At 40.9% G+C, this 16,741-nt stretch overlaps 1 protein-coding gene across 3 annotated transcripts in view; it reads left to right on the plus strand.

Moving 5' to 3' along the window:
- Window positions 1-16,741, plus strand: part of LOC124277105 (TWiK family of potassium channels protein 18-like) — a 57,991-nt gene that overhangs the window by 32,149 nt on the left and 9,101 nt on the right. For 2 of the 3 annotated variants that reach the window (XM_046712764.1, XM_046712763.1), the window contains exon 2: window positions 9,798-10,733. In XM_046712764.1, coding sequence (XP_046568720.1) covers window positions 10,220-10,733 — 514 coding nt within the window. In that variant the 5' untranslated portion in view covers window positions 9,798-10,219. Of the gene's footprint in view, window positions 1-8,079; window positions 8,141-9,797; window positions 10,734-16,741 lie in introns of those variants that run through there. The other variant, XM_046712765.1, reaches the window with a different exon arrangement.

Consider the following 16,741-nt stretch of genomic DNA (forward strand, 5'->3'; position numbering starts at 1 on the left):
ACGCCAGCTGAAGATAGGTACCTCCGTCATTAAGGAAGGATGGTAACGTTTCTTTTGGCGTTTAGTGTAACTAGCTAAGTGCGTCGTAAAACTATATGTCAGCGTTATTCATACGGAGGCAGTGCGGCGGAAAACAATATGTCAGCGTTATTCATACGGAGGCAGTGCGGCGTAAAACTATGTGTCAGCGTTATTCATTGCGGGACATTGTTGTATTTGTATTACATAGTTTCTCTTAAGATCGAGCAGTGGTCAGTGGTGGTCAACGTTTCGGAGTATATCCTTACTCCTTCATCGGGTTATGGACGTCATCCTTGACACATTGGCTACGATTCAAAGTTAACTTCTTTTTATGAGGGCTACGAGCGTTTCGAGAGGTATATGGCCCTTCTTTAGAGCTAACATTTCTCCAAACGTTTCATCAGGTTATGGACGTCAACTTCTTTTTATGCCCTAAGTATATGTTTATCTTCAATGAGTTATGGATGTCAACGAACATTTCTTAAGCCCATTCTTACTCCTTCATCGGGTTATGATGTCAACTTTTTATTATGAGGAATTCTTACGCTACGAGCGTATCCTTACTCCTTCATCAGGTTATGGATGTCAACTTCTATTATGAGGGAAGATTTCGGAGTATATCCTTACTGCTTCATCGGGTTATTTGGAGTCAAGTTCTTTATATCCAGAATATTCCAATCGCAGTCCTTACTCCTTCAGATCAGGTTATGGATGTCAACTTCTTTATTATGAGGAATACAACATTTCACATTCCGTACTCCAAGAGGAGGTTATGGATGTCAACTTGTGTGAGGATACATCAAGTTACTTTCACTCCTTCATACTTATGGATCCAAGTTCTATATTTGGATGCTTCCGTTTCAAATATTTCATCAGGTTATGGATGTCAACTTCTTTATTATGAGGGATACACATGTTGGAGTATATCCTTACTCCTTCATCGGGTTATGGATGTCAACGTCTTTATTATGAGGAACACAACGTTTCGAAGTACAGTATATCCTTACTCCTTACTCCGGATCCTTCATCGGGTTATGGATGTCAACTTCTTTATTATGAGGAATACAACATTTCGGAGTATATCCTTACTCCTTCATCAGGTTATGGATGTCAACTTCTTTATTATGAGGGATACACATGTTGGAGTATATCCTTACTCCTTCATAGGGTTATGGATGTCAACCTCTTTATTATGAGGAACACAACGTTTCAGAGTATAACCTTACTCCTTCATCAGGTCAGTGAAGGAAAGAAAAAGTTGTGTTCCTCATAATAACGAAGTTCACATCAATAAAATCCCTCTTCCTTCACCGAAGGTGTCACGAAGTAAATATTAACAACAATGTATATTGCTATTATCACTGCCTTTATATTTTATTTCCACCGAATTAGCAATCATCACATAAAACAAACTGAAACATTTTACCATTGTATTTGTCGTAGGGGAAAATATTGTAGCTCTATTCTGCAACATGAAGCCTGTGTTACAAGACAACATCATCTCCATTAGGGAACGTTCATAATTATGGGAAGGGGGAGTGATGATGGTTTTAGTGGGGGCACCCATTTTGTTCTGGGGAGGTAGGGTCGTCAGCCACTTTGTACACATGTACTAGGGCGTCAGCAGTTACATACAAAACAAATTATGCTTAATAATTATGGAGTGTGTGTCATTTGTACATAGCACGCAGGGGGTCACTTACTCTGTACATAAATATTAGGGAGGGTCATTCATACTGTACATGCTTCGCCATAAACATCATCATCATCACACACACACACACTCTCTCTCTCTCTGAGGCGTGGTCGTCTCTCTCTCTCTCTCTCTCTCTCTCTCTCTCTCTCTCTCTCTCTCTGTCATACTCTCTCTCTCTCTCTCTCTCTCTCTCTCTCACACACACACACACACACACACACACACAGAGCAGACACTCCTTGCTTTAAGTTGTGAATGGTCCCTTCTTTAGTCCTTTAGTTTGTCAGGTATTTCCAAGTTTGAATAAGGTAGTATTTGTAGCATATCCTTTAGAGACCTGACAAAACAGCCGCGGACGAGTCACCTACACATGTAACAATGGCCATGTTAGATTATTAGTGCCACAATGGCAAGTAGGGAGGATAGCAGTATTTAAACATCAGTAGGTTTTTGGTGAACGGTCGCTGACCCCAAACTATTCACTCTCTCATCACCTCTCCCCTCCGCTTCCCCAACCTCATCCTTTCAAATCCAGAAGTGACTCGTTTTCAATTAGGACGATGGCGTATGTTATGTTTGTATAATGTATGCAGCCATGTACAGAGAGAATATTGATGAGGATCGATATCGATTTAGCCAATAGACAGATGAATACGATATCCAGAGTATTGTCCGTACTGGGCTCATGGAATGTATTCTGAGGTCATGTAACCTATCTGGCATATGTATTTCCATGGCTGCATGAATAAAAACATGATACTCGTCATTCAGAATATCATTTTCACTGCTTAAATCCACGTAAAATTATCCGTTTTATGACCGAAATATTAATGACTTGTGGATTTGTTCTTTTTTGTCAATATTCGCTCAAATAATTCTGTGCATAGAATATTTGATTATTTGTAATACCTATAGCCTACCTATAAGTCATAAGCATGTACACTGTAAGAACCTATAGATTTTGAGTGTGCCCCAGTCATAACATATGGTTAGCAAGACTGCTAACCATATGTTCTTCTTTGTATGTTTGACTTCCTTTGAGACCGAACCTAATGCCACTAATGCCATCTGAACTAATCACAAACAATATGATACATGTCGATTTCAAAACTGAAATAAAAAATTAATTTGTACACAGTGTGAAATCATCAAACAACAAAGGAATGCTTTTGAATTGACAACTGTACTATCAAACAAATCAGTACGAATTACAGCAAAATAATTTCAGTAGCAATGCATAATAGTGTGTGAGTGAGTGAGTGAGTATGGTTTTACGCCGCTTTAAGCAATATTCCAGCAATAACACGGCGGGGGACACCAAATATGGGCTTCACACATTGTACAAATGTCTTCAGCTTGACAAGCGAACGCTTCAACCAGTAGGCTACCCCACCGGCCCCAATGCACAATAGAGGAGCTGTACAAAAACAATGGCACTGCAAGTAAGCAGCAACAGTCGTCAAACTTCCAAAACAGGCCAAGACTAGATATCCAGGGTCAAAAAGATGATCTTCACCCCACCGCTGGTCTCTGCAAAATGAAATGTGAGAGTTACGCACTTGCACACTTATATAGTCTTAACCAGTATATCATACACCAAATGAAAGTATGAACATGAATACCAAATCGATCACATTCCCCTAAGTCTGCAGTGTTTGTAACTCTTGTCAGTCACATAATCTATTGCTGGAACTGTAAAGGGAATACGAAGGGTGGCTGAAAGTTCTTAGTCTGACTATGATGGGCTGCTTACAAGGAGTTGGTTGCTAATTAGTCTTACAGACATACTGTCCGACCAGGTCCACATTTATCTGCCAACGTCTCTGGATGTCAGATTGCCACGGATATAGAAGGATTCTTCTTGGTGATGCAAAGAGTTCTCCAAACAAGAAATGACTTCATCATTTGCAGTTGCTGGGTTGTTCTTTCTTTACATTTTGGGTGGAAGTTAAATCTGACGATGTCAAACCTGGTAAATGCTAGGGATATTCACTGGGTATAAAACCACAGTCATGCCTCGAATCCATGGAAAGTACAGATTTATGTAAAGGTGTATTGTCCTGGGTTGCCCCCACACCTGTAATGATTCTTAAACGACGTTTATCCTTCAAGCATAAACATGGCCATTAACAGTCTAATCTTTCAGTAGGTAGTCCATCAGTAGAATTCCATTGAAATGCCAGAAACCCGAAGCAGCCAGATGGAACATACTTTGTTTTCTTCGGAATAGATATAACATGTTCCCACTGTTTTTGATTGCTGGTTACAAATCCCTCAACAAAAGCAGCTGGGTCTGCTTCGAAATGACGTACATTTTCACGAGTGATGATGAACCTGGAGTCATTCTGATCAGGGGCCAAATGCCTTGATCCCCTGTTCATTCCTCGGAATGTCATTAACTCTTACACGAAAGATGCCTTCTGCATTGGCTATGTGACGTAGAAAGTTCACGGCTACGCATTGATAAATCAGGCAATACCTGACAACAAACCTCCTCAGAAAACTTAATTACATTTACTGTTGTGTATGAACTAGTGATACAGATCTAGCATACAGGCAGCTAGCAGAAATCAGCCTGCAGTGCCAATATGTTCAATGTTCACACAGTGGTTGATTAGCAAACTGCATTGTCCAGTTACAAACATACCCAAACAGAGTGACGATAGGATACGTTCCGGGAGTCACATGTCAACGACAACAGTACAAGAACGATTGATGCAAAATTCTCTTCGAGCTAACGGACACTCAAATTGCTGCAAGCCTTCATCATGCTACTTAGGTGAGGTGAGGTGAAATTGGGTTTTACGTCGTGCTTGAGAACATTTTGCTCACATGACGACGTGCATGCGTGTGTATGTGTATGTGTGGCTGCTTGTACTAGCCCAGACTTAAGCTGGTTTTATAGTGCTAGCTCACTGAGATACCATACCGCAGTGAAGCATGAATACCCAACTCAGACACATTATACTGACTCCGAGACGACCAGTCCTTGTTGTACCCATTAATGCCGAGCGCCAGGCAGGGACCAACAAGTACCATATTTTAACGTCTTTTGGTATGACGCGGTCGGGTTTCGAACCCGCGACCTTCCGCTCTCCGGGCGGACGCTCTAACCACTACACCACGGAGGCGGTCTCATGCTACTTAAGTACCATTAGGAGTCGTGTACATGCAGTGCATTTCCATATTGCCAGCATATGTCAACTGAACACAACATCTAAACTGAGGTAATCGCCCCTGGTAATGTGTCATTGTGTTACAGCTTGTTGTCAGATTAGTCTCGATTCACTTTGCACTTTCTTCTGAGGCGTGGTCGTGTCAGGCGACAAGGAAATGAATTAAATGAATATCATGATTAATCCAATGTCAACATGAGACCTCATTATAAATTTGATAGTTGACCGGTTATGATGGGCCTAGGGCCGTGTAGGGCCGGCCACACAGTTGGCACCACGTCTGTACGGGTTGCTGTTGGATTAAGTCCTTTCAGTTGCGTTGGGATACCTAATTTTGTCCTGTTCCATTCACCAACAGAAATTACCAGGTCACTTTGATACATGACCATTGATACAGAAATATGCATTCTTCGTAGCAAAGATCAGAACTTTTCAAACACCCACGTAATCTATATGGAACCATTTTGGATTCTAATCAAGCGATAACACAAACATACGCACATGCATTGGGTACATTTCGACGGGATTGTTATCTTTACAATTACACGGTAAGTAAATATGCATATCCATTGTTAACAGATACTTGTTTTCTGTGTGAACGCCATGGCACCACCACAACACAAGGGCTGAAATCTAATCAGCAAATCCTTTGTACTGCTCCTGCTATGATTCAGTCCGTTCTCCACATGATTTATTCACGGATTTCCATTGTTTTACAAATCAGTTTTTCACTAAGTAAACTATTGCAACTGTCAAATTGCGTTGGTTATTTATGTTTGACTTTTACACAGAAGTAATGCCTCGTGAATTGTTAAATATGTTTTGAGAGTCACTGAGGAACCAGCGAAGCCCAAGACCCCGAAGCATCCGACATTGACGTAGATGATGTCCCCTGATGGCAGACCGCTGTACCCACATCAATGTTCGTTGTTGTTTCATCCTGAATTTACATCAGCCAAGGGAGGATTTCCTTGTGGTAGGATTTGCATACTGCCATCGGCTATTTAGCAGGATCACTTGATGATAAGTGGTGCCTGTCCGACACCAAGAACTGACGTAGGACAATATATTACAACAGCATACCAGTATTTCGCAAAGATGTAGTTCCACTAATATTTAGTAATAGCATCATTTTGAAGATGGTACTTATAAATGGGCTATCAGAGCAGCCATACATGTATTTCAACACGTGTTACAGCCTGCGACCTCGTTGTATCGGGTACTTGATATATCCGTAATCGGAAATAAAATTGTGAACTTATAAGACGTATTTTATTATGAAATCTGATTAACATGATTCTTAATAAACATATTTGTGACAAAAAATATCATTTCAAATTTGATAGCTTTTACGCGAGAGCCATTAGAAGAACGAAGCCGGTTAATCTTTACTAAGGGAAAACACTATCGTATCGCAGTATTGCTATTTTCTTACCATGGCACACGGTACAAGCAAATGACAATGTCAAACGTCTGAACGAATCTAAATAGTTTTAATATTAAAATCATTTAGAAATGTCATTAAGAGTAATATCATCATGTTTTAACCAAAACATCTGAAACTTCTATTCATATGGATACAAGGTAACAATAACGTAGCAAAATATTTTGTTGCCGCCTTAAAACGTGCCATAAAATTTGCTGCCGTATGCAGGGTGTAGTTGCACAATACGTCACTTCCTGTTATAGTTTTACGACAGAAAATATGCAATTGACTTATAGTTGTCGCAGGATTATTCTTGACGAAGTAAGTTTTGATTCTTGCAGGATGCAATGGCGGTAAGGGTAATGCTTTTTCCTGAATGTTCCTGAAGTTACTGCAAAGATAAATACTTTAATATTTCTACGATTGGACATGACATTCCAATGAAGAAATAAATGTCTTTATCAAGGGCGATGATTTTTTTACGTGATTTGCATATGTGAACAGCCGATGCAGTCCGTGTCCGAGTTTATAGGCCACACGCAAAGTCATTCTCACGATGAACACATTGACAAAGTGAAACCGGTTAGAAAACATTATATCTGTACCAAGGATCTTCAGACTTTGTGTGTGTGTGTGTGTGTGTGTGTGTGTGTGTGTGTGTGTGTGTGTGTGTGTGTGTGTGTGTGTGTGTGTGTGTGTGTGTGTGTGTGTGTGTGTGTGTTTTATTCGCGTACAGATTTTGTCCACAGTCTCCTCTGCAAAGTTTCACAATCAATGTGACCAGATTTAATGTCTGTATAGGGCTTGTAAGTCTCTCGAGACGCTGCTTCCGGTACCTAGCTGGTTCACGGCTTCCTATGCGTGCGCCAACTTGCGACATGCGAGACGGGGCCCAGCCTACTTCCGGTACCAGACTTTCGGTGACAAGCGTTCTTGTTCCAAATTGCGCGACCGCCAAATATGACTCTACCAGACCGAACCAAGTGTACAACCATGCTTGGTTGTCACAGGTGTTGTCAGTCGTAATAGTTGACTAATCTGGGGATGGTAAGATCGGAAATTTGTTATTTCTGCAGGGATTATTGGTTCCATACTGTCAACAGACAGCCATGAGACCATTCGAAAAGGTATGAAACGTTGTTTGTTACCGGAAGTACTAAGGTCTCGCGAAGTGACATGACCTTCTTACGGGCTGTATTCGTGAACGTTGCTGTTAGAACTGGGGACCCATGAAGATCAGGATTGGAATTGGTCTTATGGTCAGGCTCCGTTGACACATGTCATCGTATCCCAAATGCGTAGATCTATGCTCATGCTGCTGATCACTGAATTGTCTGGTACTCGATTACTTCCAGACCGCTGCCATAAAGCTGTAATATTGCTCAACCAACAAACAAAGTTAGAACTGGGCCTATCTTTGCACATAATGCTGGCTTGCAATACATGTCATTCATTGAAACCAAAACTAACGATCTTCACATCACCACTGTCGGTTCTCGACGAGATAACAATCTTGACATCATCACACTGTCAGTTCTCGACGAGATAATTATCCCTGCCAGGGAGTGCGTAATTTAGTCAGATCCCGTGCAAAGGTTCAGACTGGATGAACTTTAATCCTATTTTAAACCCCTGAAATGTCAAACATGCATGTCGATGTTTACACTTCCTGTTTGCTTTTGAGCTACATCGTATTGTGGCAGTAAAGGGTAGGAGCAATTAGTTTTGTTACTTTCGTACAAAAGTGAATGAAGAAGGGACGACATTGCACTTGTTTGCATTGTTTGGATGTGGCAGACATTTCGTCTTCGATTTTGTTGCGTAAGTACAATGGAACGAAATATTGATATCAGTAAACTGATATTTGGCCATCGTGATGCCGGTCTATTACGTCCATGTCCTTGCCAACGCGAAGGTACGTGTCGACTGGGGAATTAGCTCATGTTTAAGATGAAGTGTACGTACAATACGTTGACAAGACGAACGTTAAGTTCAAACTTCTTTAGTTACATGACAAACAAATGCGCAAGACATAAATGAGTTGAGCGGAGTACCTGCTCAACCCCAGGGTGTTTCCTACGAGCGGCATTATCCTGCTCACGGACGTCCTGCACAGACAGTCGGAATACCAGACTCTTGACAATATAGATGCGAGCATATATATACAGTTTTTGACAACAATGGACAGGTGACGATTCAACAATGGACAGATAGAAAAACAATAGCACTTCCTTGACCAGTTGATATGATGGCAGACACGGCCAAGGTGGATGACCAATTAGGGCAATAATTGTCATATACAATAATTAATGACAGTGACAGAGTGGTACAGGGTGGCTGACAAGACAATATACACTGAGGTAGTGATAAGGATTCAGATTGCAGATTGAATAATTACAATTAAGGCACACATGGCTTGGACACATAGTTTTTGGTCTTTTTCAATATTTGGAGGATGGCTGTCCTGAATTAGGCACTATAACATCCTTTAAGTTTACAAATTTAACAAAACCTCTAGGCCCTCAGGAATTCTTTTACTATCGGACTCTTAGTAGAAAACTATAAATACACTTTTATAAGTTTTGATCTTCATGTCATAGATTTTTTTATAATTTGTAGATCGTGTTAATACGACTGTAACCGAAATGTCCATTGTTGACGTTTTGAAAAATCTGTAAAATGTCTTTTTTTAAAACAATAAAAATTATTTTAAAAATAAATACATGACTCGGTACTGTGTTCGTGAGGCATAACTGAGACATAATCGTGAGCCTTTAATGTCCTATCAAATCTGGTATATTCATTTGGCTGGAAAAAGACATAGTTGTATTAGAAATGAATCTTTGTTTTTTAAATCCTTCATTGCTACCTTGAAATATATATTTCTCGTTTTGAAGATATGTTGCCAGAATGAAAAACCAACCAAATGAAGGTATGAGCAAAAGGCTACCACTACTTACAGCATGGACTGATGATTCTTCAACATGTACAATGTATGACCTTGGTGTAGTAATTTAAGAATGTACCTACTCATGTGAATAAAAATAGTGGGGGAAAAATCTGTTATAGTGTCGCAGCGTCATGTCTATATACCATCTGTGATTTATCATCAGTGCACTGTAAATTAAACGAGTGAGTATGTGTGTTTGATTAATGCCGTTTCACGGATTGTCACCTATATGTGGAGGACAGTTCGAGGTGGCGCCGATCACCAGCACATGTGGCCATGGAATGTACGTTTAGATCACCGTATTGCGTATCGTCAACATTGAATACGTCTTTTCAAAATCAGCCTTTGGCATGTTTGAATATTGAGTCCATGAACGACATGACAGCAGAACTTCAGATTGTGAAGTTGATGATGGGGAACATTATTTAATCATGAACACTACATCCCCCGAGTATAATTACACTGTTATAGCCTTTATTGTGTAAAATATGTCATTGATTTCTCTCAATGTAAACTTCGTTCTTGCAGGGCAACGTCTTGTGAAGAAAGGAACTTAATGTGGCTGAAAGAAATTGGCAACTGTAGGAACTGGTTGTGAAGAAACTCGGTGAATATTGTTTGGTGACTGTGTGTTCTTGTATGTGCATTATCGTGTGTGTGAAGTCAGATGATACATACACACAGAAGCATTAAATGAAGACAAACGTTTCAGGAATGTTGTAGAAGACATTCGTCGGATGCATGTACAATCAATGAGCAGCACTGATGATGATGGAGGAGTATCAGATTGATGGAAAGAAATATACACATTGCCTTGGATACTGTCAGTGAACCAATGAAAAGGTTTGAAATGGTTGCATTTCCGGTGCTACTTACCTGGTAATTCTGTGTCTCTTGGAATAAACGTTTAATACAGACCATTCGCACAACAGTCTGATAAAACTTTTACAATGTGTGATTCTCCCGGAAGGCCTATAATGGAGGACGTCTCCAAAGCGTCACCGTCTATCAGGAGTGTTGAAAACAACACGTACATGCCTCCCCCAGTTGTTCTCGAGATACGGAGATCGGACAGAATGAAGAAAAACTTAATCAGCTTCGCGAAAAAGTTCCTAGTCTTCATGGTCTCGCAGGTAGGTCTGACCTGCTTGGTTATAGGGTATTCTATCATGGGAGGGTTCATCTTCATGAAGTTAGAAGCTGAACAAGAAATACAGAATAAAGTGGAAGTGGGATTTACGAGACAATTCTATGTAAAGAGGCTATGGGATGTCACTCAAAATCTGAACATTCTCTTTGAGGCCAACTGGTCGGCAAGTGCGGATGAAATTTTCCAGGATTTTCAGCAAAATATTTACAAGACTGTGAGAGAGACGGGCTGGGATGGCACTGAGACGGAAGAAGCTTCAGAGTGGACTTATGCAGGGGCGCTGCTTTACTCCGTTACTGTTATCACAACTATAGGTAAGTTATCAAAGGGGATCTAGACCCAGACTGGATATCTGGCAATGGCATCGGACTTTGATTCAAGTCTCTTAACATGCTTTGTTTGTCAGCCAGCTCAATGTTGTTGACAGTAAATGATAACAATAATTACAATGACAAATTGTCTTGGTTTCCTTTATTGTATTTATGAAAATGTCTATAATGGCTGAAAATGAACATCATTGGAATATGTTCGAGACTACTGGCCGCAACCCATCTTTCCTGTTGATCTTGTTTCTTTACATTGTGTACAGAATGAATGATTGTTTAGTTGACGTAGGGATATTTGTTGATGGCAAGTAAATATAGAAGTCACATGTGATGTTCTCCGACTTTAGGTATTTCAGGACACTGTGTAGGGGGAAGGGGTGCCTTGGAGGCGAGCGGCAATACAAATCTGAAAATTAACATATGGTCGTGTCTTTGTGTAAACTGGAAATAGGAAACAAACATGCTATAACCAGACAAACAACTTCTGCATTGAATTATTGCCAACTGCCTAAGTCTAGATCCAATTAAATCAGAATACAGACCTGGGATACCTCGCTAATAATAGACAAGATACGGTTAATACTGGACTATATCTATTTGGTAAAAGAGTGAAACTCTAAAGTATATCCTGCTTTCACGTAAGGCAATATTCACTTGCCACAGTCAACACTGCAGTGGCCATTGTAAATATACTATCCCAAAAACGCATAGGCATTTTGTATTTTTAAAAATCTATAAATTACCTATTGTGTTCAAACAATCGTCAAAATATGTAACAAAAGTGTTGATAACATGATTTTACACAATTGTACAAGTCAAAAATTGACTTTACCTGAAAATGTTGATGAGATTTCTTACAAGGACAAAAAAGGCATCGCCACAACGTAACAGAAATCACCTTCCAGATGAAATTGCGCAGCAAAGAGCATGCACTGTCTGGCTATAAAAATCCAGATTACTTTCGGAAATCAACATTCGTTTTGAAGAAGTTTCAAGGTCAAATCACTTCGCCACGTCTTGACGCTGCGACACGGAACATCGCCATTGAAAGAACGCACGCTGGACATTATCAATCTTCTGTTGCCAGGCGTCTGAATGTTAGTCTGAGCACGATATCACGGCTTTGCAGCTCGTTACAACCAAACAAGTATAACAAATGACCGTCCCCGTACAGGCAGACCTCGAGTCACCACTGTAGCCCAAGATCGGTACATCCGGGTACTACATTTGTGTGATCGTACTGTAACGGATGAGAGCACAGCAGCCAGGGTGTCTCGACTTCGGACGATATCCGGTCAAACGGTACGGAACAGGTTGAGAGAGATTGGACTGAGAGCCAGGAGACCCAACGTCGGGACCGTGCTACGTCGTCGCCATCGCGCTCAACATCTCCGTTAACTAAAATTATCCACTTGGTTGTATAGTCATTACCTTATTCTAAACTGATGTAAAAACTCATGTACTAAACGCTATTTGTGGACGAGTTGTACATGTTTGAAAATACAACATTTTCGCAACAGATTTCTGGGTTATGCGTTTCTTTTTGGAATAGTATACATAAAATGTGGATGAAAGCATTGACAATGTGAAATACATTTGGTGGACCTTCAACATTGCTTTTGCGAAGTTGTTTGTTTCCGTAAAATCCAGGCTGTGTTATCACATTTTCGAAGCTGATCGGTTATATGACGGAAACGAAACAAATGGTTCTTGCTACAAATACTTAGCAAGGGATGCAGAGGATCTTATAATAGTTTATCAAATGATAGGGCCATAGGTAGCACGGTGACTTATGTGTTGATCACGTAAATCCTGATACGATTCAATTTGTCCCTGTAAACAATTAGTGTCATTTTACAAATTATAAATCCGGAGGGACCTTGGTTGAATGTGGCCATAGTGTTTTACCATACTTGGATCATTAAACCACACTCAGAAATATTCCAGGTATGTCCAGGCAGCTTGTAGATTACATGTATATAGTTTTAACCAGACTCCACGGGTTGACAGCCGTTGGGGCACGATTACAAATCAACCAGAACCCGAACCACATCGTCCTGTGTATTAGGCGACTCCTACGGAATGCGTATATTTCTAGGAACCTATTTTGTACCAGAATACAGACAGACTAAATCAGTTCACTCACTCCTCGTATTGCTCTGCATGTAGCTTTCCCTGAATCAATGCTTCAGAGCTTGCGTGTATTCAAATAATTATACTTACACCCACATCTTATTTTACCCATCAATGATCTCTAGTCTGGAGGAGATGCATATCTCGAGGTTCTTCTTTCATGCTAAACATTGAATGATAGATTTAGAAAAATAACACATAAAATTTTGTTCCCCGAATCGTCTTAACTATAACTCTTTGAACACGTATTCGTCCACTATGTCAAGGAGCTCCGTTCTCCATCTGACACGATATGCCCTTTGATGTCTCAGAATGGTCGGCTGAAATCAGCCAAAAATGTTATCATAACTATGAATAAAGATGAACCTCACTGAAAAGGTCTAGTTTGAGTTCATCTCAACAATTTTACATGCAAACGAGATTTGGAGTCAGCGATAGGTGTATATCATGTACAATGCATTGCAATATTGCTGTCTAATGTGTGATTGATGTGCACAAGTTTTACAATTTGCATGGCTCGACAGAATTGGTTTATTGCCCTTATACATCTCCGTTTGTGTCTGAAATATAATGCCCACGACCATGGAAGATAAAACTGCTTCATTCATACATGATGCTAAATACATTATCTTGCTAAACCACAATTTCATTGTAATTCAGTGGACGCAGTACGAATTTGTTACATATCGCGAAACAGGACGTAGAAAGAAGATTCACAACGAATACCATCTTCGCTGATCCAGGGATTTCCATATTTCCATCCTATTCAACACCCTGGACCCCCTTGAAAATCAAAACTTCGTTTCGGACGAGACGTCACGATATTCAATATATCTGTTATGTATGAGCGAGGGAAATGCTAATTATTCAAAGCTTTCTAAACAAAGTTTTGTTCTAAGTAATCTGATCATAATACCTGCATGATACCCTGAGTTAATGGGAAAACGATGATTTCCCGTTGTTGTGTCATGACCATTCTCCCGGAGCAATTGGTTGGACCCTACATCTTAAACCAAGCTGAGAAGAACGCACATGCAAGGCATTGATTATAAAAGACAGTCACATTCCCTTCCTTGTGCATGTCAAAATGTAACAGTTCCGTATGAGAGAGGAAAGTAGATAGTGCGTCTTTTAAAGTTATGATAGAAGAAGGGCGAGCTCTTTGTATGCTTTCCAAATCAAACTACATGTGCCCCGTGTCAAGCCTTAATGTGTAAGTGTCATTCTCATTTACGTTTACCCTGACCTTGCATACAACGACGATCTGAACTAATAAGGTTTTAGTGCGGTCGATATACAGATATTATTATAGGAATATTTATACAATCGCATAATAATCATTTTTCAGTTACAAAAGATATCCATGGAACCTTTTCACTGGATTTTGTATTCCCGTTTAATGGATACTCTATTCCGCTCTCTTTCATTTCATTCATTTCTCCCCTCTCTCTCCCTCTCCCCCTCTCTCCTGCCTCTCCCTCTCTCACTCTTCCTCTTCCTCTAAACTGTCACTCTTCCTCTATACGGCTATACTGTCTTATGCTCTCTCTCTCTCTCTCTCTCTCTCTCTCTCTCTCTCTCTCTACTCTATTAGGGAGGGTCATTCATACTCTCTCTCTCTCTCATCACACTCTCTCTCTCTCTCTCTCACTCTCCTCTCATACACTCTCTCTAGTGTACTTTCTCTCTCTCTCTCTCTCTCTCTCTCTCTCTCCACATGGTGCAAACGCATGCCCCGCGGGCAGCAATCAAAAAGTTATTATGTTCCGTTCTTAATCAACTGAGTGATTTTATGCCGACTGATGAGAATAACCGCGGGTGACAATGCGAACTGACAATTAGTCATATTGGCGACAATTTACTATAATGACCGACTCATTCATTGTCCTGTCACGTGATATAAATTCCATCATAGTTATCAGACACAGCATCAGCCCTCTACACCCGGTCGTAACATTACATGGCCTAGAGTGAGTGAGTGAGTTTAGTTTTACGTCGCTTTCAGCAATATTCCAGCAATATCACGGCGGGGGACACCAGAAATGGTCTTCACACATTGTGCCCATGTTGGGAATCGAACCCGGGTCCTCGACATGACCAACGAACTCCTTAACTACAGGCTTCCCTACCGCTCCACATTGCCCAGATGTTTGGCAGATACATAACGTTTGTTAACACTATATCAGCGACATCTATGCCGTGTATATGTATATTTTATGGAAAACATTGTACAAGAGTTGCCTCCCTTTGGACGCCAGGAGCTGCAGTTGTGTAATTCGCTATACAGAGTTGCCTCCTTTGAGCACGCCAGGAACCGGTTCGTCCAGATCACGTTAAGTACTATGCGTTCCAGGGCCCTGTTCGTGAAAGCGATGGTAGCGCTAAGGTGATCGTAACTCCCATACTTTAACACAGACTTACGACTGTCGTAGCGCTAGGATCGCTTTGAGGAACGGAGCCCAGTACCATATCAGTGCTCGTGGGTTTTTAGGGTAAAGCGTCAGAGACCTGCATCACTTTCCTCCCAGATCAAGCTGGGTTAGAATTGGTCTGCTTCAAACCATGGTTATGGCGGCAGTCTGTAAATAATCAAGTCTGGACCAGACAACCCAGTGATCAACAGCAAGAGCATCGATCTACGCAATTGGGATACGATGACATGTGTCAACCAGGTCAGCGAGTATGACCACCCGATCCGGCTAGGCTTCTAACGACAGGCATGGGTTGCTGAAGATCAATTCTAACCCGGATCTTCACGGGTCCACCAGGTGAATGAAACTCTATACATGTGATAAGATAACAAGGGGAACCAGTAGTTACAACTACTGGTTCCCTTGTTATCTTCCCTTGTTATCTTCCCTTGTTATCTGTAATTAAAGTCGTGTCCATCAAAACAAAAGAAGTTGTCATCCATAAATTCTTGCCTATATTGAAACTGTTCTCTAACAACCACGCGGTTATATTTCTGTAATAATCATCATCACGACATTACACCCCGTGTCATCACGCCTATCAAACAAGGTGAGGTGAGGTGAAATTGGATTTTACGTCGTACTTGAGAATATTTCGCTCATATGACGACGTGCATGCGTGTGTATGTGTATGTGCGGGTGCTTGTACTAGCCCAGACTGAAGCTGGTTTTATAGTGCTAGCCCACTGACATACCATGCCGCAGTGAAGCATGAATACCCCACTCAGACACATTATACTGACTCCGAGCCGACCAGTCCTTGCTGTACCCATTAATGCCGAGCGCCAGGTAGGGACCAACAAGTACCATATTTTAACGTCTTTTGGTATGACGCGGTCGGGGATCGAACCCGCGACCTTCCGCTCTCCGGGCTGACGCTCTAACCACTACACCACGGAGGCAGTCCCTATCAAACAACACTACAGAGGCCTTCAGTGTGGTTTCAAAGCTAATGTTCATTCTTTTGAGCTTTCTGGTTTATCGACCAAAATCTGGAAAGATTTCCAAGAATAAGCCGGCGTCATTCTGTGAACGGAATGACACCTCCAATCTGAACCTCGAGTGTTTCATTTATTCATCAGCTCAGATTCATCATAACCATGTGTACACAATACAACTAGCGTGTAAACATTTGTACTAATATTGTACTAATGTATTAAACACTAGTGCTGGGTACGTCGATCAATTGCATATTGTCCTGTTGCAACAGCTAACAGCAAGGATTCTAATAGTATTTACGTTGAAAACACAATGACTGATGGCTTAAGTACACATCCCAACACAGACATCATCATGGAGTGTGTTGTTTCATGTGAAACAATACATCAGACCTATGAAATATATATGATGCAGTATGTGTGTATTGTCCTTGAAGCCACACATGACTGTGCA

This window comes from Haliotis rubra, unplaced genomic scaffold (assembly GCF_003918875.1).
Source record: "Haliotis rubra isolate DU_JTF1 unplaced genomic scaffold, ASM391887v1 Scf218, whole genome shotgun sequence".
NCBI lineage: Eukaryota > Metazoa > Mollusca > Gastropoda > Lepetellida > Haliotidae > Haliotis > Haliotis rubra.